We start from the raw sequence: 26,638 nt of genomic DNA on the forward strand, positions 1-26,638 counted from the left end.
AGGAAATGCCCTAGGTATTTATAGTGGCGTGACTAATATTTTAAAACCTTATCACTTCCATGCATGAGAAATTCAATTATTATGAAGTTATATGTTCTCAAATATGTGTTTCACGGTGCCGTGACCTTACTTTACCTTAATCGGTGAAATTATGTTACTGCAAAGTTTTGTGCCACTGCCAGTTAAGCTAGAAATATAATCTTAATTCCATTAGTGGTTTTGAGTTAAAATAGCGACATAGATATTTATTTTATGGATGAGTGAGTGATGGGAAAGAACCAAATCCTCAGCGGACCGGGGTGTTGTGTTTACAGTGGCGTGATGGGCTGGCCGCGGCAGGCGGTGTGAGCTGGACTGTTAGACCATTGCTCTCCTAACATTGTGTCACCATGGCGGCAGGACCCATAGCCGAACGTAACCAAGGTAAGGAGAGCATACAATGCTGCTTGGATGACTACTGTGATATGTATGGTTGTAAATACTTAAATAAATTGTCCATCAGTAAACGTTTTGTGATTAGTGTTATTTTTCTTGGTTGTATTGGTTTTTGAATTGTGTGGCTTTGAGGAGACGTTTATTTAATCACTGTTATATTTTCTTAATTATTTGTTTTTCTTGGTTGTGTATTAGTTTTCTCTGTGTCATCAGTAAACATTTGAATTATGGTAAATTTATATATGTGCACACGTCAAACATTCTTGGACGAAACTACATATTCTGGTAGATTTTTATGTGCTTTGAATGAATCTAGTAATTGTTTCTGCCGCAAATATTTTTCCCCCATTTATAACCCCCTCACACAAACAAGCAAATTCATAAGAAAACAATAAACCTAACCTAACCTAATTAAATATAACTTAACCAAACCAAACGTAACCTACCTTAATGGTAAATTTGATAAAAATTTCTCAGGAACTAGCACTGTGTACTTCACTGAGAACAACCTTTTTATTTTTTTTGCTGAGACAGGTGCATTTGTATAATAATACTGGAATCATTAGTCATTCTGTTTTCTTTTTTTCTTTTTTCTTTTTTGGATGTGTAATGCTTTTGGTAAATCTTAAGATCAGCGGCTCCTTATGTATTCTATTGCTGCCCCACTCCTGGACAAGCAAGCGAATGCTGGTCAAGTTGGACCACTGCATACCAGCTTGGCCTATTACATATTCAACACAAAGAAACACCTGCTAGAAATTAAAATATAAATTTAATCTGTTCCTGTCAAGTGCACAATGCATATTTACACAGTACTGTAAGCTGCATTCAGTTGCTAAAAGCAAAAGTGATTAAAGTATATGTACTGAAACAAAATTACATTGACTAAAAACACCTACTTTTAATGAAATGTACATTGCAATATGGTAGGAACACACACAGTAAACTTGTTGCAGACCTCTCACCCATGTTGTACTCCTCCCAGAGCTTAACAAGTTGACTGCGATGTTTTGTGTATTTGATACGCTGTCTTCTTAGTATCTTTCCATTTGAGAGGAGACACACTTGCAAAGTTACTAGTTTGGCCTGTACAGACTGTAACACTTTTGTCTCTTAGATAGTGTTTCCTCTTCCCCCTGTTAATGTTTCTTTGCTCCTCAGATGCCACAATATATGTTGGTGGACTGGATGACAAGGTGTCCGAGGGGCTGCTGTGGGAGCTGTTTGTGCAGGCGGGGCCGGTGGTCAATGTACACATGCCCAAGGATCGAGTTACCCAGCAGCACCAAGGATACGGCTTTGTAGAGTTCATGGGTGAAGAGGATGCAGACTATGCCATCAAGATAATGAACATGATAAAGGTGATTGTTTGAGAGAGAAGTGCATGATTAGCTGCATCAGGAAAGAAAAAAATGAAGTAAAGATGTGGTTTTGTATAGAACAGCTCCACTGCACACATTTGGTACTTGTGCCTCAGTGTAATTTTTTCTAGTATAGATGTTTTCAAGTTGGTAGTATTTAATATGTGCATATCTCCTATCACTATCTTTGAGTTTTTATAATGGAACACAGAAAATATTATGAGGAACAAAGAATGAATAGAGACATTCCACATGTAGCATAATATATACATCTATTTAATGTAAGAAAAATTAGTCTGTGCTGAATTGCACTCTGATCAATGCTAATTCAGGCAAATTGAGTTGCTCTTTTGAATGATCATCTGATAAAAAGCTAGATTTTATTATTTCCTTTTTGATTATCACTTTATTGCTCACCTATGGATATTACATAAGCATGTCCTATTCATTCAAGCCTTTTATGTCATTTCTGAAGTTGTTATTACTGTAATATCTATCCTTTATCTAGCTGTCTTTGAGAAGCTGATTTATAATGATGTAGAGGAAGGGAAGGAGCAAGGATTATCAACACTGTTTCTCTCTCCAGCTATTTGGAAAACCTATACGAGTGAACAAGGCGTCAGCCCACCAGAAGAACCTTGATGTGGGTGCCAACATATTCATTGGCAACCTGGATCCAGAGGTGGATGAAAAGTTGCTATATGATACCTTCTCTGCCTTTGGTGTCATCCTCCAGACTCCCAAGGTAAGGTGGAGGATGTGCAGCAAGTGAATGAAGCAGAGAAGAGGTAATGAGTGGATGGAGTTAGAGAAGATAATTTAGCTTGTTTCCTTTATTATTGGAGTTTGCCCCTGTGCTTGTCATGTTTGGAAAACTGACTCAATTAAGCTGCATTCTTTTGGCGCTGAGTTGTTAATTTCATTGCACCTCATAGTATGGGAAAAGCAGTTTGATGCCCCCCCCCCCTCTCTCTCTCTCTCTCTCTCTCTCTCTCTCTCTCTCTCTCTCTCTCTCTCTCTCTCTCTCTCTCTCTCTCTCTCTCTCTCTCTCTCTCTCTCTCTCTCTCTCTCTCTCTCTCTCTCTCTCTCTCTCTCTCTCTCTCTCTCTCTCTCTCTCTCTCTCTCTCTCTCTCTCTCTCTCTCTCTCTCTCTCTCTCTCTCTCTCTCTCTCTCTCTGCTCCAGGTTGCATCAGTTTCATCCAGCCTCAAAAGGAATCTGTGTTGGGGACAAGGCATCAAAATAGGCAGGGAGTTCTTTGTTTTCTTCACTTCTTGATAAAAGGCTCAAATGAGAACTTAGGCAAAGAAGCTTGCTGAGTATTGCTTGGAAAAAATATAAGAAGGAAAATTGTTGACAGTAAAAGATGAGGAAGAGTTAAAAGATATGGGTAAAGTATTTTGTTGTATTGTTTGTCACTTTGCTGTATGTTAAATTAAGCTCATAATTTTGCAGCAGGTTTCATGACTACCTAGTTGTGACATTATTGCTGATGATGTCAGTGCTTCTCAGACAATCCTAGTTTGGTTTAGTGAAGCTCTGGTGCTTTTCAGCATTATATTGTTTAGTGGTTGGCCAGGATTCTTGTTGTCATCAACTGACATCCATAAGTGTAAAAAGCCTCTACAAGTGCATATGTCCTGTAGCCTTAAGTTAATAACCAGTTTTCAACAATTTATTAGTCTCAGTAGTAGGTTTGCCAAGTTTTTAACTAATTCTGATGCAAATGTGCTGCTTATCAAAATCAGTGACTGCAAATTATAAAATACATGACATGAAATAAATTCTCTTGATATGAGTGATACAGACTCAGATGTTCACAGCAAGTTGTCAGTCCTTTTCCAGACTAACATAGCAGATATTAGTTGCTGCAGCATGTGAAAAGCAGTGTCACATCATGTGTGAATGCAAGTGAAAAGCAGTTGAATGTGGAAAATTATAACATTTAAAATTTGATAAATTTTTATCTGATGCTAGTTCTTAAGATATTTCCACAAAGGATGGCCATGACAGAATACCATTCATTCCAGCTTTTGCATTCTGTCAGTACAACAAATATTTAAGTCTTAATAAGAGCTTTTTTTTACCACCTCATGACCAGGAGAAACACTAATCAGATGCCTCAGTGTGCTACATGGTGCTACTGGTCACAATGAAAAAAAAAAAAAAAGTTTCAAGATGAACATTTTAACAGTGAGGTGGGGAATACTTGCATCAACAATTTAGTATGATAGAAGCTAGCTATTTGAAAGATGTCCAGATTTGACTGGATGTGAGTTTTAAATTTTATTTTACTTTCTTTTCTTTTATTTATTATTTTTGTATTGAAGCAGTAATACTCACCAGTATTCTTTTGCTTTAGAAGGGAACTTAAGATTAAATTCCTAATTCATATATATTACTGAATTAAGAAAATTCAAAAGCAAATATTTTTCTTCACAGATTATGAGGGATCCAGATACTGGAAACTCGAAGGGATACGCGTTCATTAACTTTGCTTCCTTTGAAGCATCAGATGCTGCAATTGAAGCTATGAATGGTCAGTACCTGTGCAACAGATCCATTAGCATCTCGTATGCTTTCAAGAAAGACAGTAAAGGTGAACGTCACGGAACTGCTGCTGAGCGTCTGCTTGCTGCCCAGAATCCTCTGTCCCAGGCTGATAAGCCTCACCAGTTGTTTGCAGATGCTCCTCCTCCTCCCACCCAGTCAGCACCTCCTCCTCCTGCCCCACCTCCTCCCCCTGCATCAGCTGGAGTCACACCCAGTGCCCATCCAGGCATGTCTGTGCCACCTCCTGGCTTACTGGTTCCTCCTCCACCACCAGTCCCTCCTCCTCCTGGCACCACTTCATCCATGCCACCCCTCCCCAGTGCTCCACCCACAACATCTGTCCCTCCACCTCCAGGCTCTGCTCCTCCTCTTCCTCCTATTCCTCCTCCACCTTCCAAGCCTCCTCTTCCAGGTCAGCCACCTCTGCCCCCTTCAGGACCCCCAGGACCTCCCTCAGGGCCTAACAACCCTCCGAACCAAGGGCCATATGGCCAGTATCCTCAGCGCATGCCTCCACCCCCATGGCAAGGTGGACCAGGCATGCCACCTCCCCCTGGGATGCCTCCTCCACGTTCTGGCCCCCCAGGTATGCCTCCCCCACCCGGGATGAGGCCACCTCCTCCAGGATGGAGACCACCTCATCCTGGTGGACCTCCAGGGAGGCCCCCCATTTGGCCGGCCTCCTTACCCTCCACGTGGGCCTCCAGGACCCCCCTCCTATGCCAGGCATGGGGCCAGCCATGCGGGGGTGGAGGGCCACCCCTCCCTCCGGGACCCCCTCCTTCAGGGGGTCCTGGAGGACCCATGCCACCAGGGCCTCCACCAAGGGGCATGAGACCACCTCCACCTGGAGTGTCTGCCCCTAACACTCAGAGTGGACCTCCTCCTCCTGGTATGGCACCTCCTCCCCCTCCACCACGTCCTCCTCTTCCACCTCCACCTCCTGGAGGAGAAAAGTAACAAATGGTGGAAAGCATCACTATTTTGGATATATTCATCATTCAGCATAGGCTTTTCTGTTCACATCAGATGGGACCCAAGTCCTTGCTCTTGTGGTGAGTGACGTGAGCTGTACACTGAACTTCGTATTTGTGATTAAGGCATTTTCAATTACAATTTTCACAGTACACTTGGCTGTTTTCCTCTCTTTGCAATAGTTTTTAAATGCTACACCATTTACAAGTGCAGGACTTGATTTTGTCAGCACATGATGATGTGTGCCACTATTACCATATTGAGGACAAGGTATGTTGAGTCTAGATTTCTAGACTACATGCTCTCCAGGAATGTCTGTGTTTAAAGGCAATAGTGACAGTTGCTCTGGGAATTTGATAGGACTTGATCTCATATATCCAGTGCAACTGTTTAAGTTACAGATATACTTTCAGAGGAAACAACTTGAAAATGGTTTCTGAAATATTGTAAACAACATGGATTTGTTTGAAAATAGTTAAGCCATCTCATTTTCACACAAAAATCTCGAATTCAAAATTGAATCTAAGGTCATAGACATGCAGTTGCCCAACAGCAAATTCAATAATTGGCAGGGAAACCGGAAATCCAAAGTTAAGTCAGCTCAAGGTAATGACAGGTGCTGATATTTCCTCCATATGTCAGTTGGAGCAAAGCCTTATTTTCCGTCTTTGAAATGTTACTTCCAGATTTGATTCTTTATATATGGAACATTGGAGCTATTATAAACCACTTTCATATTCATATCAAGATATGGGTGTCTGAGGATACTGATGTCTATTTTCTACTCCCTCTATTACCTATCAGAAAGGATTATTTTTGTGGTGAGCAATAGAAATGAGTTGTATTGAAGTGTTGGTTGATGTCTTGGTTTCAGTGTCGTGGTTGCAGAGAAATGGATGAATATAATGTATAATGATAATTTTTAAAACTCATGGTGGGCTAGAGTGTATTAGTATCAGCTGTATACAATTCATGTCCCACACTCTTATAGATGGGACAGAAGATCCATTCTGGAGTGAGTTTTTGCAGACTTGCAGATGAAAATTACATTGTATCAATGACAGCCTTGGTATATGTACGTATGTATGTATATATGTATGTATGTATGTATTTATTATTGTTATTATTATTATTATTATTATTATTATTATTATTATTATTATTATTATTATTATTATTATTATTATTATTAATTATTATGATAATTATTATAATAATAGTAATGATGATGATGATGATAATAATAATAATAATAATAATAATAATAATAATATCATTATTATTATTATTATTAATATTATTATTATTATTATTATTATTATTATTATTATTATTATTATTATTATTATTATTATTGTTATTGCAAAATACGTGGTTTAGAGATATCTAATCAAATTAGTTAATTAATATATTTTTATGAACTTAGATATTTTGTTTCTAGAAATGAGTAGACAAGGGTGCCACATGATGAATGAAGATGACTTCAATACTGCTGGAAAAAAAGATCTAGAATTATAGTCGATACATGGTTATATTTAAGGCGGCAGAAAGGAAGGCGAGGCGATGAGTAAGCGTCTTGGCGTCCTCAAATGTGTGTATTCTTTGTAGAGTAAAGGATTGGCGCCCTCCTACCTCTTGGCAGGAGTTCCTAAAGGGTGGTCGGTCTTAGTATGATCTTTTGTAGCGGGTATGTATGTATCAGAAAAATAACCAACTCAGAAGGAAATTGACCACTCACACGCCACCTGTGAATCGCGCGAGGACGATGACTGCTCGTCTCATCAAGTGCTCATTCTTGATCTGAATGCCCTCCGTCTCTCATAGTCGCTACACCATGGAATGCGTTCTCAAAGGTTTTAGCGTACTATCTTTGCTACTTCGACTGGCGACAGTGGACACCAGGGTTCTAAAGTGTGGTTTCATGATTCAGATACTGCATTATTAAGCATCCAGAGCGAAATGGTTAATCTTACCGTGCGTTTTTTTTTTTTTTTTTTTTTTTTTTTGTTCCCGTGCTGGAGGTGACTACAGCCTCCATCTTTATTAAATTTCCTTGCCTGTCACACACACATATTGACGAATGTCGGGAGGGGACAGTCGGAGGTGACCTGGACATAATCATAGTGGCCTGCGTCTGGCAGCACCACTCCGGAGCGCAGGCTTGCAGTAACTGGGCAGTGGAGAACGTAATTCAGGTAGTGAGAAACTCGTCCGTTTTCCAGACAGTGAGGACAGGGCTCGGCTTTCAGGCGCAGCATGGAGGTAGGGCATGGGTACCTGAGGCGGGCGTGGCTGCACAAGACTTTAAACTCAGCTGATTTGTTCTTTGTCACCTTTGGTAATATAAAAAGTAACCAGTCATCCCAAACCTGATTTTGAAACGCTTTTGCTTCATTAGGATGATTTTCAGAGACTATAGTGGAACCAGACTAGGTACTCGGGGTGTTGGCTGTGTCACCTAAATTCCGGAGTGACCTGACCTGACCATGGTCAGCAGAGCGCGGCATAAGTGATTCACTTGTCTAGACACTATGATAGGATGGCAGCGACGCACGGCCTATATGCGGTGCCAAGTGTACCGGAAGATATAGTGTCGTGGCTCCATTATCATATGGAAAGGTATTTAAAAAAAATTCCAAAATAATGTATAACATTATTTTGGAATAATTAATTGAGAGAGAGAGAGAGAGAGAGAGAGAGAGAGAGAGAGAGAGAGAGAGAGAGTATGTTTATATGTCTATTGACTATGAACGTGACACCAATGTGGAACAGCTCAGGGCAGGTGGGGACAAATTTGTCTCTTCAGTTTTATTTTCGGTGTTCCATGCAAGATTTAACTTTTTGCATTACAAAATCATGCTTTCCTGGTGGTAAAGGTTGGAAACTAAAAAAAAAAAAAAAAAAAAAAAAAAAAAATGTGCACATAAATATTTGTGTAAGACAACAGAACGCTTTACACCACCTCGGGAGATTGTGTTAACAACACGTTGCCAGCGTGCCAACAACAATCTCCGACACGTTCGTGTATCTTATTTAGAAACCGGAAGTTGCTATCTGCGCCGCTGTCAGTCTGTTAAGTTTTGTGGATTCCACCCCAGGAAAAGCCAACGCCTCGAGTACCAAGTTAGTCTGGTTCCATTATAGAGATTGTTGCAGCACGCTTTTCATGAGTGTTTTTCCCATGAACGATGTATAATTTTTGTTAAACAATTGGTACAGTCATGAAGACGCTTGATAAAACCACAACGTTTCCATTAAAACCTGTCAGAAATAATTTAAATAAGGCAATGAAACTTGAAAATGCGATCCCGTTTTTCAGTTCTCTTAGATTCAAGTTTCTTCAGAAGGGAATGATCAGAAATCAAGACGACTCGAGAAATATACGGATAGTGGGTATATTCTGGTTTCTTTTTCTGGGACCAGCGTTAACTAAGCGAGAAACCATTAGTTTGTCATATTTTTATTAAGTCGGCTCTACATATAATGTTCGTGACTATTAATCCACAATGATGGAACACCTGTTTGTCATATTGTGTTGTGCTGACAATGTTTACTCCTGATCCCCGTTCCATCAGTGTGGAATGGTTATAAATGCAGATAATGTTTCATGCGGGTGAGCAAACAACGCTGTGTTTATCCAGCATGGCGCTCATCGGCTGTGAAATATAACCAGACAAACAAAGCCGATATAAAAACACACTATACAAGAGAGAACAAACAAAGCCGATACAAAAACACACTATACAAGAGAGAACAAAGTACCTTAAAGGTGTTCTCCATTGCTGCCTGTTCTTCCATTATTTCTTACATGACCAACACGAACCATATTCTGAAACACTGTGCCCTATCCTCATTACTTTCAAAAGGCTTTAATTGAAGTTGCACGTTTTTTTTATTTTATTTTACTTTTTTTTATGGTTCCGGTAAAAGGTTAATAGTAAGATTTTTACATTGTTAACAATAGAAACAGTCTTGAGAGCCCGGCTAATCACCTCTGGGGCCCTTGAAAATAGTCGTGGTGAGAGAGCAAAGCGTTTCCCAGTACGGACTTTCATCTCATATGTGCATCACTTCCCAATCTTCACCTCCAGTCTTTATCTTGCCAGTAACTCTGTCCACGCCCAGTGTCCTGTGCTCCGTCCATTCTTTTACACGTGTGTGTCTGAGTCTCGTGTCCTTGAACCCGTATTACATGTCGCCTGAGTATTCCTCACATGGACACCTCTACCAACAACCTCGTTAGAGGTGATGCTACCATTCAGTTCAGGGACACTTAAAGTCTTGCATTCTCAAACGCTTCGTTCGCTCTTAAGCATTATCTTCCAAGGCCATAAATATGATTAACTGTGTTCTCCGGAATGTTTTTCATATTGATGATGCATAATATGTCAAACTATCACTAGAATCATGAAAACCCTCTTGAAGACTATTAACATACTATAACTCATTAAAGTAGATTTGATAAGGTACCGGAACGTTTAAGAATACAGGTTACGCCTAAATGCCCAATGCGGGGAAGGTTGGCGCTCGAATTTCATTTCCAGTTTTTCACAGACTATAGAGGGAGCAGATAGTATTTGTCTTCATGGCCGGGTACCGGGACAAGTACCTGCCTTTATGTTGCGTGCTTTAATGCGTCGCAAAGACCGCCACACAACAGCCATTATAGTATGTACTATTATGGTGATGTAGACTCGACTCGCTTGCACATTATTCTGCTCCACCCCTTGCAGCAGGAAATAGTCATGGCACGTACATTGTTTTGTTTGCGTCATTTCAATCTGCGTGTACTTTTTATTTTGTACACTTATTATAAAATTAATTAAAAAGTACTGTACACGAATTTTCAGCCATAATATCACTAGTGAACCAAGTAACATGGTATGCTACAAGACCGTTTTCTACATTACAAGTGAACAATCATTAACTTACGAGATCCCTAATTCCTGGTAGCACCGCTGCTGTCATCCATCATTACAACTACATCCATAAATCTTTCTCCACTTGCTCAATTCTCTCTAGGTATTACGTTACTCCGCCAAAAGGCTACCACTTCCTGCTCCCAAAGGACATTGCTGTTTCACCCTCACCACCGCCCCTCATACCCGCTGCAACAACAACAACAACAACAACAACAACAACAACAACAACAACAACAACTACCACCACTACTACTACTACTACTACTACTACTACTACTACTACTAAACAAACTAAATAAACACAAAAGCAGTAAGATAGGTAGTGGAGTAACAATTAAGACAGACGAACGTGAGTAGGTTTTTCTTCCTCTAGTTTTTCCCTTCGGCCGGACTCCTCGATATGCAAGAGAGAGAGAGAGAGAGAGAGAGAGAGAGAGAGAAACTCGAATCTTGGTGGTCGTTACAGCTTGCTGGTTAAGAGTCGAGTCGTGCAGTGCCTTCAGTTCCCCCTCAGTGGTTAATTCTCTGCATCTGCCCGCTTATAATTTAAAATCATTGAGTTAAAAAAAATAGTTGCTATTCAAAGAAAACAATTAAAATAGTAATCTCGTATTTATCTACGTAAGAATAATCTGAGGCCATTTAGTTGTGTGCGTGGATGCATTACCACAACACACACCTCTACTGTAATTACCGCTGGAGTCTCCCCTTGATGAGAAAACCCATTATACAATGAAGGGGACGGCGATGGAGGGAGGGAGGACACTGCCGTGACTTCTGTGTTCCAGCTGTTTTTTTTTATATTTTTTTTTTATAGTAAATCAGAATTAGTGGGAACTCTCTCTCTCTCTCTCTCTCTCTCTCTCTCTCTCTCTCTCTCTCTCTCTCTCTCTCTCTCTCTCTCTCTCTCTCTCTCTCATGAACTTGAATCAAATTCTATTGGCTATAACTAGACACACACACACACACACACACACACACACACACACACACACACACACACACACACACACACACACACACACACACACACACACACACACACACACACACACACACACACACACACACACACAAGTTTGAATCAAATCCTATTGACTACAAATAGATAAACACACACACACACACACACACACACACACATACACACACTGAATGTTGAAGATTAGTACACAAAGACCAAACGAGGACATAGAATTGCAGACACAACGACAACGACCACCACCACCACTACTACCACCACCACGAACAATAACAATAAAAGCACGAGTGACAATGTTTCTTATAATAACAAATGCACTAATAATGACATTTAGCACTCACATACAATAGGACAGACCGGACACCATTTGCGTCTTTAAATAGTGAGTGACACAACACTACTTTGACCTTAAAAAATACAGTAAAATAAGTAATCGTTTTAACTCGTATGTGGTGTACAAGGCAGTGGTGATGGTGGTGGTGAGTGTGGTGTCTTCTATTTGGCTCACTTCTATCAGTACCAAAGCCCCTGTCACGTTTATTCACCCTTGTGGCCTCTTTGATCTCGTTTTCTGTTTCGGTTCACTCAATTGGGCACACTAACCCAAACGTGATAGATCTCGTACATTGAATAAACCTAATACCACGTGGTACTTCATATTCCTTACTGTTCCTCTACCTTACTTTATCCTCTGAGTTACCTGCCAACCTCTCTGTGATTTCGTCTTCCGTTTTGGTTTAGTGAATTAGACATATTTACTTAAACGTGATAGATCTCGTACGTCGCATTATCCGGATACCAGGTGATATTTTACATTCCTTACTGTTCCTCAACTTTACTTTATTCTCTGGCTCATCTGCCAGTCTGTGGACTCGATGGCCTGACAACCCCACTCACTCCCTGGTGCGCCTCAGTTTACCCTCCCCCCCTCCCGCCCTCTCGCTGCAGGGGGCAATGTGGGGTCGGGCAAAGTAAGCAGGAAACAATGGAAGAAAGAAGTGGAAGGAGGAAGTTGAGGAAGAAGGAGTGGAGGAAGGAAACGGGAGGGGAGTATTACAGAACAGTTATCGATTTATGTAAATAGTTGTGACGTGCTTGGAGGAAAAGAGAAAAGTGCAGTCTTCCTTGTTCCGACTACTCCTTTTCCCTCAGCCGTGTAGGAGAGAACCAAAGGGTGATTACTTAAGGTGCGGGGAGTAATGGTCTCCACACCTTTAGCGGCACAGGAGGGAGTGCACTCGTAGTTTACCTGGTGCAGTGAGAGGAAGGAGCATTGGTCTCGGGAAGCAGCGAGCGGTGTCGTGACAATGAATAAGTGACCCAGTGAGGCGGACGTGTAAGTCATTTAACCGAATTTTTGCATAATTAACCACTTTTACATTTATTCCCAGTTTGACTTAAGTGTGGAGCATATGAATACTTCTTGACGAGATTCCTTCTGAAGTGGCTGTTGATAAATAGAAGGCAAAATTTGATACCTTGAATCGTTAAAGCGTTATTATTTTTTTTCATAATAGTAATGCCACCATCACCACCACCACCACTACTACTACATACTTCCTGACGAGATGCCATCTGAAGTGGCTGTTGATAAACAGAAGGCAAAATTTGATACCTTGAATCGTTAAGCGTTATTACTTTTTTTTTTTTATAATAGTAATGCCACCATCACCACCACCACCAGCACTACTACTACTACTACTACTACTACTACTACTACTACTACTACTACTACTACTACTACTACTACTACTACTACTACTACTATTAACAACAACAACAACAACTACAACAACAACAACAACAACAACAACTTCTGCCACTACAACAACATTATGCCCCAGTCTTCTTCGCTTCCTTCCTTTGACTTGAGCTCCCGTGACACTCCTCAGAAGCTCAGCACACTAATCCGTTTTGAGTTATCATGTTCTTCTTCACGGGGAGAAGTTAATGTTTTCTTTTTCATTCTTAGCCTTTTTTAATGTGAAAAAAAAAGTTGTACGTAGCTCTTAAGATTCTACTTTTGAACTTGGAAACCATTAAGAGGTGTTAGAGAGGATGTGGTGGTGGTGTGTGTGTGTGGCTTGTGTGTGTATTTACCTACTTGTATTTGCCTAATTGTATTGTACAGGGCACGAGACAAAGCTCATTTTGTCCTGTCTCCATAATCATATTTATCCAGTTTCCGGTGTGTGTGTGTGTGTGTGTGCGTGTGTGTGTGTGTGTGTGTGTGTGTGTGTGTGTGTGTGTGTGTGTGTGTGTGTGTGTGCTCTTAAGCGTTTTCTTGTCTAACAAAGATTATTTTCAAAAGCCACATAAATAATTAGTCTCATCCTCACACGTGCTTTATTTTTTTCACTTGAGGATGCAGAGTATATGTTAAACTACCATTCTAAGCATTGGCGCTCTCTTGGGAACTGCAAGAGCTTTCGTTAAAGTCTGTCAACGCCGAAACGATCAAGAATATGGACTGTTGTTGTTGTTGTTGTTGTTATTCCTCCGTTTTACTGGACAATTTTCCGGCTTTAATATTTATAACATGCATGTCCCAGTACACACACACACACACACACACACACACACACACACACACACACACACACACACACACACACACACACACACTCTCTCTCTCTCTCTCTCTCTCTCTCTCTCTCTCTCTCGTCTTTCTTTAAATATAAATGCTCTTACTGTTTCTCGCTTTCAGTTTATGATTAATCGCAGCAATCGAGTGTGTGTGTGTGTGTGTGTGTGTGTGTGTGTGTGTGTGTGTGTGTGTGTGTGTGTGTGTGTGTGTGTGTGTGTGTGTGTGTGTAATTAAGTTAACAGGCACAAATCACTTCATTTCTGACTTCTCCCACAAAGTAAAAGAACAAGATAATGATAGACATATAAAAAAAGAAAAAAGAAAAAGCATAATGGCGGAAGAGGCGAAGGAGGAGGAGGAAGAGGAGGAGGAAGAGAAGCACCAAATAAAGGACACAGGTGCATTAAAGCCTTCCCATCTTCCCTACCCCGCCCCTCCCTACCCATCCATTGCTGCTCGATTTGGGTGAAGGGGCAGAGCATGGGGTAGAGGGGGAGGGCTAATTTTACAAGTGGATGGTTATAGTGGTGGCTAAGGAACAATATCCATTAAACACACTGAAAAAAACTGCGAAAAGCTGACATTGTTGAGGGGGCCAGAGGGAGAGGGGTCCAGGGAATGAGGGAGCTAGGGGTGATGTGGGGCTATCACTGTGGTTTAACATCCACGCTTCATGCTCCTGTTTTCTATATTCGCGTTTCGGTTAGGTGAATGGTTGGTACGAAACCTATGGCCACCTCAGTACTGGGGTAAGTGGGGTGTTGGACACAGTAATGGGATATGCAGGTGTGTTGGTTCTGGGGGCTTGAGTGCACCTCGTTGCTGTTGTCACGACGAGTCACTTGCACCCTCTGGTGTTGTTCACGGAAACACAAGTCCCTGACATGGAAAGGAAGTCCATTCACCAGTAAAAATACATTTCGTTGGAAAAATGCAGAGTTAATTGTTTCATGTTCGTGAGAGGCACTTCACAGGGCCGCGTGGGGGCGCTGATACATTAATCCTTATTGCGCTCACGCGAGCAATAATACTTGAGCCAGTTGGGCATCAGGACATCAAAGGCACAGTGCTGTGTTCTGCGAAATCACCGAAATTTCTGCATGAAAAGAGGAACAGGTGACGCATTTCATTAACTGCGACGCATTGTTGCCGGCCAGAGCTGCGGGACTGTCTGGTCCAGCCTGGCCCTCAACACGCATGGAGGCTGGTGGTGGTGGTGGTGGTGGTGCTGGGTCTAGTTTCATGGGTGAGGTTATTAGTGTGTGTGTGTGTGTGTGTGTGTGTGAATCAGTGTATTGCATAAGTGGGAGAGGGAGACAAATTTGCGTGTAGAAGTGAGGCAGGATGAATGTGAGGAGGAATGGATTGCGCGTGAGTGGCGGAGAGCGAGAGACAGGAGAAAGAGGGAGGGAAAGGGAAGCAGCAGTAGCTGCCGAGAGGCTGGTGCAGGAAGGAATACGCTCGCGTTCTAGTCACAGCCTGAAGCACATTGTTCTTCCTCAGACAGACTCCTCCCCCTTCAGCCTCCCCCTGAGGCAGAGACGGCCATTAGGTGGAGGAGGAGGGGATGTGTGTGCATGTGTGTGTTTGCGTGCGTTGCCTTATAGGAAGGTGAAACCGAAAAGAAAAGAAAACCGTTTATTTGGCGAGGATCGGAGCCAACCTCGTGCCGGAACACATCAGCATCCAAGGTTTGTTTACACGCTGCTCTGTGTGAGGGGAAGCGAGGGGCGAAGGCCGAAAGTTGTCCCCATCGTGTTGAGTGCTCACACACCAGGATGCCGCCGCGATGTACGCACACGTACACTGTACTTGTGTGTCTCACTTGCGGGGTTCCACTGCACATCATCTTGTTGGGACAAAGGCACGTTGCCGCGGCGCTCACGCTGGGTTAAGGTTTGCATGCGTCATGAAGCTAACTCCTCACTGGTATTCTTTAGGAGCTGATGAGGCGGTGAAGGCCTCTCGTGCTGCAGCAAGTGTACTCAGCGCCCCTCCCCATGCTAACGAAGGGCACTGCACGCCGCTCACACTCAATGAAAGATATTTTTGTCGAAAGGACTTCATCGGACGTTAGGTCTGCAAAATGTTTTACACAGTATAAAGCTATGCTGCCCTAACGAACATTTCTTTTCGAAATACATTTCCGTCATAACAATCGGGCTTCATTTCTGTCACGCGGTAGAATAATGTCTATGTAGCTGGCGGGGCGCACCTGTGCAGTATCCTACATGCAGGGCAGCTCGTGTGGAACTGAAGGTAGTCAGTCAGGTAATTACAGTTCACATTTGAGGCGACCACACGTCAATCTGAGTGAGTGAGTGCGTGAATCTGAGTGTCAATCAGCAACACAGCGAGGCATTCACATGACCTTTAAATTTCGCCTTCGCCGCCACGATAAACTTGAAATACTATGCGTGACATTACTTAACATTACGAAACATTGCAACACAGACCATCATGTAAGCCTTCTTCTTAGGTCACTTCCCGTCGCTTCAAATAGTGTCCACTCATGGTTGAATCAAGGTCAAGGCATAAATCTCATTAATTTTCTGTAAATCTTCTGTATTTCGTTGTACGAGCGTAGCATTACATAAGATCATAAGAACATAAGAAATAAGGGAAGCTGCAAGAAGCGACCAGGCTTACACGTGGCAGTCCCTGTATGAAATATACTTACCTATTTCCACCAATCATCCCCATCCATAAACCCGTCTAATCTTCTCTTAAAGCTCCCTAATGTCCTAGCACTAACAACATTATTACGGAGTCCGTTCCACTCATCTACCATTCTATTTGAGAACCAGTTTCTTCATATCTCTTTCTTAAACAAATTTTTAAAACTTGAACCCCTTTATTTCTTGTTCTATCCTGGTTGCTGATCCTAAGAATTTTGCTTATAACCCCCTTGTTATAACCCTTATACTACTTAAAGACTTCTATCAGGTCCCCTCTTAACCTACGTCTCTCTAAAGAATGTAAATCTAACAGCTTCAATCTCGCCTCGTAAGGAATACTCCTCATCCCCTGTATCCTTTGTACTGATTCTAATAAACCTATATCTCTCCTATAATGTGGGGACCAGAACTGTACAGCGTAGTCTAGATGAGGCCTGACCAGCGCCAAATATAACTTTAATATTACTTCGGGCCTTCTACTTTTAACACTTCTAAAAATGAATCCTAATACCCTATTTGCCCTGTTTCTGGCCTCTATGCACTGCTTTCCTAGACGGAGTTCAGTGCTTATTGCAACTCCTAAATCTTTTTCATACCCTGAACCTACTAGTTTCGTTGTTTATTATGTACCTACTGTGTGGGTTTCCTCACAGTAGATACACAATAAACAACGAAACTGGTGGGCTCAGGGTATGAAAAAGATTTACGAGTTATAGTTATCTTCAGAAAGTTTTCCTAGTGGTAATCATCAAGTGATATCACGACATCCTATAATAAGCCATGTACTGACGTGGCTACTTTTGTCGTCAAAGGCACGAACAAGTGTGGAAGGAACAAAAGCTTCATCCCAACAACACTTACCATTTATCTTCGATTGTCACGAACTGACTCACGCATAGGTGTACTATTACTGAACGCGCAAACAGGATGCGATTGCGAAAGTTTGGTGGGGATGTGTTTCTGTCTTATGTTGCGCTCATCTGAAGTAAGGACCAGCAGTGGGCGTCTGTACATAACGTCGCGAAATAAACCGACTAAGTGAAGACGAGGATGATTCTACTACAGCAACACACACACACACACACACACACACACACACACACACACACACACACAGAGAGAGAGAGAGAGAGAGAGAGAGAGAGAGAGAGAGAGAGAGAGAGAGAGAGAGAGAGAGAGAGAGAGAGAGAGAGAGGCTAGGCTAGAGGTAGGAGAGTGATTCAGTATAAAAATAGGCATTAGTTTATTGATTTCGCTTATTTATTTTTAGGTATTGAGTGACGTAATGAGATGACCATAAAGATATGAATGAGATAAACTGAGGCACTAACAAGCCACGCGTATGACCAGAGAAGAAGAAGAAGAAGAAGAAGAAGAAGAAGAAGAAGAAGAAGAAGGAAACTAAATAATAAATGCACCAAATGAAGAAAATAGTTCAGCTGATGATAATGTGACAGCAGGAAGGAAAAAAAAAAAAAACAGAGGACACATTAATAAAGAAATAAAGAAAAAGAAAGAGAAAAGAAAAGAAAAAAAAAACAGTGAGAGAGGAGGAGAGTGACAGACGGAGCTGTAAGAAAGAAAAGAAGGATAATACGCAGAAAAAACGACTCAGGAAGGAGGAAGAGGAAGAGAAGGAAGGGAGGAAGGCAACCACACTGTTCCTTCCTGTCTCGTCACACCAAACTGGCAGCTCGAGATGACCTTATGACCAGAGGTGAGTGGAAAAAAAAAAAAAAAAAAACATTCATTCACTCTCTTAATATTTCAACGTTGTTATTTTCAGAGTCACATAACAAGGGGAGAAACTACATACGTTGTTTTAAGGGTTCGTGTGTGTTTGTGTGTGTGTGTGTGTGTGTATGTGTGTGTGTGTGTGTGTGTGTGTGTGTGTGTGTGTGTGTGTGTGTGTGTGTGTGTGTGTGTTTTCCTCAGCTTCGGACTTTCCTTTCTGCTTTTCTTATTATTATTTTGAGGTGAGAAGATGCATGCATGATTTTTTATCCTCTTCCTCTTTTTTTTTTTATTCTCTTCTTTCCTATTCTTACTATTATTTTTATTTCCATTGCCATACTATAAATCGCATGTGTGTTCCTGGTGACAGTGTTCTTATTAAAGAGATCATCAACACTTTCGGCCCTAAAGCAAATGTCCTGTGTTGCCATTTTACAGAATTTTTGGAACGTGAATCAAACGACACGGAAAGCTTTGTAAATGCCTCGTGTACTAAGAGTAATTGGAAACTTTGCCATCACTTTCGTACGCCCCAAGCTATACTGTACTTACGAGGGACCATAGTGTACTTCATTCCAAATACGAGTAATAGTATGAATCAGGTAACAGTTTCATATTCTTACTTGGGCTTAGGTTAAATGATCTTATTAAGTTCTGTGACAGTCTGTTAAGTTCTGTGACAGTCTGTTAAGTTCTGTGACAGTCTGTTAAGTTCTGTGACAGTCTGTTAAGTTCTGTGACAGTCTGTTAAGTTCTGTGACAGTCTGTTAAGTTCTGTGACAGTCTGTTAAGTTCTGTGACAGTCTGTTGAGTTCTGTGACAGTCTGTTAAGTTCTGTGACAGTCTGTTAAGTTCTGTGACAGTCTGTTAAGTTCTGTGACAGTCTACTAGGTTATGTGACAATTTATTAAGTTCTGTGACAGTCTACTAGGTTTTGTAACAGTCTACTAGGTTCTTTGACAGTCTGTTAGGTTCTGTGACAGTCTATTAAGTTTTATGACAGTAACAGGCTCTGTTAAGTTTTGTGACAGTTTACTATGCTCTGTGACAGTCTGTTAGGTTCTGTGACAGTATATTAGGTTTTGTGACAGTCTATTTGGTTCTTTGACAGTCGTAGTCAGAAGTTAACCCTCTGAAACTGATAGCATTTTCATATATTATCACTTGTGCTAAGGTTAGATGATTCCATTAAGTTCAGTGACCGCTCTCTTAAAGTCAGCGAGTCAACTATCATTCCTTGTAATATTCTCGGGTGAAGAGTTTGTAGTTCCACACAATTCTAACTTGTAATATACAATTTTTTATAAGTTTTGTAAGAAAATCCCTTCTGGTGATCCTGTCAAAAACAGTCCCGTGCATTCCTCTTAGCTGATAGGTAACTGACATGCAATAATTCTGAAGACAAGCTGTAGTTGTTGTAATTATATATTAAAGTAAATGTATTACATCCCATAGTTTTCAATGAATTTTGTTGTCTTTAGAATTATTGTATATCAGTTATTTGCTAAAAGAAGTGTACGGAACAATGTTGATGCTAAGAACATAAAACCATGAAAGTTAGAACATAAGGAAAGCTGTAAGAAGCTACTACACTTGTGCCCTACACGAGGCTCCTCTACTTGTGCCCACGTTTGGTCAGCCATGGTCTCACTGAAGGGCCTCAGATTAGCTCAATTAGCAATTAGAGAGGAACCGATGTGAAGATGTTGCTGAGGCTGGAGAGTATGAATTGTAGTTTTTATTCGCTGTTTTAACTCTACAAAATGTACAAAATGTGAAAGAGAAGGGAGAAGTTAAAGAGAATGGTAAAAATATTTATTCGCAAACATTTAAACTCTACAGGAAGTAAAATATCTGTACTGAAAGTAAACGGGGTAGGACAAGTTAAAGGGAATGGTGAGATTAATTCGCTGTTCTAACTCTACAAGAAATAAAGCGACACCTACACTGTATACGAAAGAAGAGGGAGAAGAAGTAAAAGGGAATGGTAAGTCGGGTAACGTCTAAATTGTGGAAAAAAAAAAAAAAAAAAACTTGTACTGAATGTGAAAGGGGAGGGGAAAGAAACTGAAAGGAAGGATAAGAAGATTAATTCACCGACCATTGCCTCTATGGGAAGTAAAACACCAGCGTACAATATGAAAAAAAAAAAGAAAGACGAGAGAAGAAACTAAAGGAAATGAATAATACAATCAACTCCCTGACGTTTCATCTCTACCAGAAAACTGCACCTGTATAAGAAACTGAAAGGAGCGATAAGAAAATAAACGAAAAAAAAAAAAAAACATACGTGCACAACGCGGGAAACAAGGGTGAAACAGTAAAGACATGTTGCAAAGACTGTACGTCCTAATCTAGTGCAAGGGAGCCGGAGTGAGCGGGAAGGGCGGTGGCAGAGAGAGAATGGTGACGATGAGTGGTTGTGCAGGGGTAACTCTTCTATTTGCGCTTGACACGGGGAAAAGTAATGACAGGCAATAAGTCGTTAGACAGAATTGATATCCCTTTGACACCTGACAGAAAATGTTGGTAAGGCAAGATTGGTAAAGATATTCGGCAGGGGATACGATTCTTTTGGTACTCCGTGGTGATAGTTAACAGTTTGGCAGGGGTTACTATTTCCTTTGGGCTTGACAGGAAGGGGTGATGAGAAGGGAAGAGTGGTGACGGTGGTCAGTTTGGCAGGGGTCATTGTTTCTTTTGAGCTTGGCAGGGGAAGGGGTGATGACAGAGAAAGAGTGGTAACAGTGGTCAGTTTGGCAGGTGTTACTGTTTCTATCGGGCTTGACAGGAAGGGCTGACGGCAGGGGAAAGTAGTGATAGTAAGCGGTAGGGCTGGGACTGCTATTTTATTGGGATTCAGCAGGGAGAATGTGGCAAGGGAAGTGTTGAGAGTGTGGCAAGGGAAGTGTTGTGACAGTGGGCAGTGGGATGAGGCCTTGAGGTGGTGACTGCAGCTGGTGGCTGTACTGCGTGGTGCTGTGTTGAGCGGACACCCGCAAGGACACCGAGAAAGTGACCTCTTGCTTGGTGGTGAGCGACATTGCTGTAGCTGTAAACAATGATAAAACCATATCAGGAATGGCAACACCACCACCCACAACAAGATCAACAACAATGACAGTAACAGCAGCAACGACAATGATAATGACAGCAACAGCAACATGAAAACAACAAAAACAACAACAACAGCAAACTGACAACAACAACAAACTAACACCACCACCACCACCACCACCATCAACAACAACAACAACAATAACAACAACGATAACAAAGCTAACTATTGTGAATTGTCAGAAATGGTGCACTGAGAGTCTGTAAGGGAACAAGCTGGAGAATGCTGCTTGTGTGTGTGTGTGTGTGTGTGTGTGTGTGTGTGTGTGTGTGTGTGTGTGTGTGTGTGTGTGTGTGTGTGTGTGTGTGTGTGTGTGTGTGTGTGTGTGTGTGTGTGTGTGTGTGTGTGTGTGTGTGTGTGTGTTCCCCAGAGTGTCTTCCCATCCCTTCCCCTTCCGTCCGGGCCACACACCCTCGCCGCCTTTTTATAGTCTTGCCGTTGGCTGGGAGAAATTTAGGCAGCAGGAAGCAAGTGAGGGAGAGAGGGAGAGGGAAAGAGGGAGAGAGGGAGGCAGGTGTTAACGCTTACCTGTAAATGAACGCTATTTTTTTTACAGTAAAGCTCCGATTATTTGTTCGCGGGACTCTTTGCTCTCCACCGTGGCAGTTTTGTGAATTTGTTCCCTTTTTCTCCTCCTCTTTTTATATATGTATGTTTTTTTTTTTCTTATTCGCTGTAGGTGTGTGTGCAATCAGGCTCTCTTTTCTCTCTGTGACTGCCCTTTTTCATGTTTTTCATTCCAGTATTTATTTTTTTCACTATTCAGTCCCTCCTATTTATCTTTATTTATTGTTTGTTATTCAGTGAGTGTAGTTTTTTCATTTTTTTTTTTTTAATACATATTATTCTGATTACGAAAAGTTGAATCTGTGACTGATCTGCTTTCATATATATACGCTTTTATCATTCGTGTATCTATTTTTTGCACTATTCGGTCTCTTATACAACTTTTTTTATTCATCGCTTTTTTAACGAATATATATATATATATATATATATATATATATATATATATATATATATATATATATATATATATATATATATATATATATATATATATATATATATATATATATATATATATATATATATATATATATATATATATTTTATTTTTTATTTTTTTTCCATTTGCGAAAAGTTGACTTGCGTTGAAGGTCACGTGATAGTTATCGGCAAGTCTGCTTTTTCTTTTTCATTTCCTAGTTTATTGCTTCTTGTCTCCAGGTTTTCCTTTTATTCTTTTCTCTATTTTCCCACCTGCTGCTCCTGACTGTGACTTGTTTCCTTGGTATTAAGTCTCTTGATTCTCTCGATTTTTTCCTTTTCGTTCCAATGTTTTTAAAATTTTCTATTTGGTACTCTTGTTTGCCTTACTTTTCACTTTCCCTCTTTCTTCCATCATTTCTTTCCCTCATTATTTTCTTCTCATTACCCATTTTTCTATCTTTCTTTCCTTTATGCTTCTTTTCCGTCTATGCTTCTTTTCCTTACCCATCTCTTTTATCCATTCCTTTCATTCCTGTTCACTCCTTTCCTTTTTCCTTTCTTGTTTTTACTCTGATGTTTTTTCCTTAGCCTTTTCTCTCTTACTGTCCCATTCTTTCCATCCTTCATTTTCCATTCCTCCATTCCTATTTATCTCTTTCCTCTTTTTTTTTCTTTTTATCTCTATGCTGGCTTTTGTATTTCTTCCCCTTCTTTCACATCTCTTCATTCCTTCCCTTTCCTATTCTCTTCCATACCTTTAATTTTTTCCAACCTTCACTTTCTTTTCTTTCTTCATCTCTTTATTATCATCTCTTCACTTATTCCCTTTTTCCTCCTGCTCTCCCCATCTTTCCATCGTGCCCCTCTCTCATTTCTCCCGTCTTTCTTCATCTCTGTATCATCATCCCTTCATTTATTCCCTTTTCCCTTCACGTTTATATCCTATAATCTTTCCTTCCAGCACTTTTCACCCTAACATCCTTTCCTTACTCACTAATACTTTGCCTACTCTTTTCTTTCCTTCCTTTCATCCTAAAATCCCTTCCTTTTCCTACTTACTAATACCTTCCCTACTTTTTTTCCGCCTTTGCTATTACGTAACTATCATTACACAGCTCGGCGTCTCCGCATAAGGTCATTTATCACAATCAAAAACCCCAGAATTAAGCTCCTCACGTTAACACATCTGGTCGGAATCTCGTCTCGCGGGGCAGGAGGGACCATCACTCATCCCCAGACAGGAACGAGCCTCGCTGATGGGGAGATGAGGAGGAATTCCGTAATCTTTTGGGACGACAGACTTCGATGAGAGAGAGGATGGCGTGTGGTGTGTGGAGAGGAGCAGGAGCAGGAGGAGGGTGGTGGGGAGGAGGAGGAAGAGGAGGAGTGATGTTTGTTAGGTGATGAGAGAAGGTGTGTGCCAGAGGAGGGGAAACGAGGTTCTAGGAGAAGAAGGAGGAAGAGGAGGAAATAAGAGAAAGTGCATGTACCAGGAAGAGGGAAGGCGAGAAACATAAGAAAATAAGGGAAGCTGCAACAAGCCATTATGCCTACACGTAGCACTGGCTGTAAGAATCATACCTTCCTATTAACAACTATCATCCTCATCCATAAATCTGCCTATTAATCTTTTAAAGTTCCCTAATAACTCAGCACTAACAACCTGATTACTGTTAGAGGGAGGAGGAGGAGGAAGAGGAGGAGGAGGAGGAGGAGGAAGAGAAAGAGGAGCAAGAGGAAGAAGAGAAAAAAGAGGAGGAAAAGTTATGTGAGAAAAATGTGTACATATGCCAGGAGGAAGGAAGGAAGGAAGGAAGGAAGGAAGGAAGGAAGGAAGGAAGGATAGCTGTGAGGACAAAGCGAAAGGTTTGTTATGGTTAGGGATTCCGTTGTGGACGAGATGAAGTGCGAGAAGGATAAGGGAGGGCTGTGTGAGCAGGTACAGCAGAGGGAAAGACTGAAATTATCAGAAAGAAAAGAATCTGGAGAACGCTGCCTGTTGACAAGGGAAACTGGTCTTGTGACGAAAGAAAACGACCCTTGGGCATAAGCGATATGCATGGAGAGGACAGAGGAGGAAGGGTACACTGTTACGTGGATCAGGGAGACAGGAAGGGATAACTGAAGGAAACTGGAACATAGTAGGAAAAATTGACTCGCGTAGGGACTTGACGCTATCATCTCATCCCTTGCCTCACATCCACTTGCGGTATTCAGGGTCATGGAAGGTCCTGGAAGGTCATACGGTGTGCAGGGCGCCTCAGCAAAAACATTAAGTAATGATGGAAGTCAATGGGAGGAGCGTGGTAGATGCTGTGAGCGTGTGGACCTATTTTCTCCTTTCTCCTGTTCGAAGTTCTGATTTCCATCTACTTCCGCCTTATCGTCACGACGTTCTGTATTAATCCCATTTTCCTCTTATAGTGACCTGCTGCCATGTTTGTTGCTTTGGTGTCCTGTTTTCCTCTCCCGGGTTCCCTCGTTGTTGACAACCTGCGAAAATCGTCTTTCCTGTGTGGTGACCAGCTTGTTTTCTTCTCCCTATTTCATCCGTCTCCATTTCTTCTTTTTTCTTACTTGTCCATTTAAAAAAAAAATTTCTGTTCTTTTTTCTTGTTTCTCTTTTACATTATGTAATGCTTAACGTAGGGTCACAGCATTGTTGTTTTTCCTTCCCTTCTTGCTCCTCTATCTAGTCCCCGTCCTTCTTTTCTTCCTTCTCGTCTTCGTCCTCGTCCTCCTTATCCTTGTCTTCGTCCTCGTCCTCCTCTTCCTTGTCTTCGTCTTTGTCCTTGTCCTCATTCTCCTCTATTTCCTCCTCCTCCTCCTCCACAACCAAACACACTCCGCTGAACAAGAGAGAGGAAAGATCTCAAACTTTCTCCACTAACTTCACCACCACTCTCCAAGCCTCCTTCCCCTCTCCCCATCCTCCAGAGCTCCCTTCCCATCCTTCACCCTCCTTCTCCGCACCCTTCTGTAACGCAATTTGCTTCTATTTTCCCCTTTTTTTTCCCCTTTTCCTTTCCTCACAATCCTCCCTTGTCTCCTTGGCTCCCTCAGCTTTCCTGTACCTCAACTCTGCTACACGAGGTCACGAAGAGAACTCTAATAACAGATCTGTAAGGGAAAGTACGACTTCTGTGCTATCATTGCCGGACGTTACTTGATGAACATGTTATCACCAAACAGAGTAGCGAGGATCTGTTAATGTTTGTAAGATCTTTAGAATAATTTTGTGTCTGCAGATCCTGTTTGTCGTATCTAATTTTGTCTTCTCAGTCTTACTTCACACACTTCTTTTCACGATCTTTTGTGTCTCTCGTAACCTCACATCTTTCCAAAAAAAGCCTCCTTCTTCTCCTCTTCCTCTTCTTCTTCTCTTCCTCTTCTTCTCCCTCCTCATCCTCCTTCCTTGCCGCTTTCAAGACCTGCTTCCTTGCCCCTTGTCATCTCTTTCTCCTCATCCTCACTTTAGCACTTCAGCAAATTCATAATTCCATTTCCTCACATCTTCAGCACCACGCACTTTCTCCTCACTATAATCACCATCACTCGCTGCCTGTCACTGCCACACCCTCATCTTCACCGCCACACACCACCATCACCACACAAGGCTCCCTATTCTCCTCCTGAAGAATCCTTAGTCATCTCCTTTGCCTTCCCTTTCTTCATCTTCCAGATCTCTGAAGTTAAGAAATTGCCCCGAAAGAAAACATTGAGTGAGTGTTTCTTTATGTCGCCGTGAGGAGGTTAAGTCTTTTGTATTTATTGTGTTACCGTAAAGCGAGAGAGAGAGAGAGAGAGAGAGAGAGAGAGAGAGAGAGAGAGAGAGAGAGAGAGAGAGAGAGAGAGAGAGAGAGAGAGTGGGGGTGGGTTAAGAACGTGGAGTTAGAAAAGAAAGCGAAAAATCTAAGTGAAGTATTTTTACTTTGTGTGTGTGTGTGTGTGTGTGTGTGTGTGTGTGTGTGTGTGTGTGTGTGTGTGTGTGTGTTTGGAAAAGTTGTTAAGGAATCAAAGGCTGATGAATGAGAGAGAAGAAGGAGCACGAGAAGGAGGGAAGAGGAAGAGAAAGAGGAAAGGATAAAAAAAAAGAGAAAAGAACGGGGGGAGAAGGAGAGGCAGAATGAGGAGGGAGAAGAGCGAGAAGTGCAAGATGAAAGAAGAAAGCAAGAAAGGAGAAGAAGGTTAAGAGGAGGAGGAGGAGGAGGAGGAGGAGGAGGAGGAGGAGGACAGAGTAATCTTGCTAATGCCCTTTGAGATGAAAGGGAAACGTAGGCAAGCACATGGAGAGAGAGGAGA

At 41.6% G+C, this 26,638-nt stretch overlaps 2 protein-coding genes across 3 annotated transcripts in view; both read left to right on the forward strand.

Annotated features, from left to right (window-relative positions):
* The first annotated feature begins 263 nt into the window (after positions 1-263).
* LOC135102973 (splicing factor 3B subunit 4-like) lies at positions 264-5,476 on the forward strand. Its single transcript, XM_064008744.1, has 4 exons — positions 264-423; positions 1,597-1,796; positions 2,383-2,541; positions 4,237-5,476. Exons 1-4 carry the CDS (start codon positions 390-392, stop codon positions 5,305-5,307), a joined length of 1,464 nt encoding a protein of 487 aa, XP_063864814.1. The 5' UTR covers positions 264-389; the 3' UTR covers positions 5,308-5,476.
* Positions 5,477-7,372: 1,896 nt separating this feature from the next.
* Positions 7,373-26,638, forward strand: part of LOC135102972 (uncharacterized) — a 70,656-nt gene continuing 51,390 nt past the window's right edge. Inside the window, exons 1-2 of one of the 2 annotated variants that reach the window (XM_064008739.1) lie at positions 7,373-7,584; positions 17,762-18,208. In XM_064008739.1, the coding sequence (XP_063864809.1) occupies positions 18,199-18,208 (10 nt within the window). In that variant the 5' untranslated portion in view covers positions 7,373-7,584; positions 17,762-18,198. Of the gene's footprint in view, positions 7,585-15,240; positions 15,505-17,761; positions 18,209-26,638 lie in introns of those variants that run through there. The other variant, XM_064008738.1, reaches the window with a different exon arrangement.

Source organism: Scylla paramamosain, chromosome 8, assembly GCF_035594125.1.
Source record: "Scylla paramamosain isolate STU-SP2022 chromosome 8, ASM3559412v1, whole genome shotgun sequence".
Classification (NCBI taxonomy): Eukaryota; Metazoa; Arthropoda; class Malacostraca; order Decapoda; family Portunidae; genus Scylla; species Scylla paramamosain.

Coding starts and splice junctions, on each gene's coding strand:
- LOC135102973 (XM_064008744.1), top strand. CDS start 390: ATGGCGGCAGGACCCATAGCCGAACGTAACCAAG. Junction 424..1,596: donor CATAGCCGAACGTAACCAAG/GTAAGGAGAGCA, acceptor TTTGCTCCTCAG/ATGCCACAATATATGTTGGT. Junction 1,797..2,382: donor AGATAATGAACATGATAAAG/GTGATTGTTTGA, acceptor TTCTCTCTCCAG/CTATTTGGAAAACCTATACG.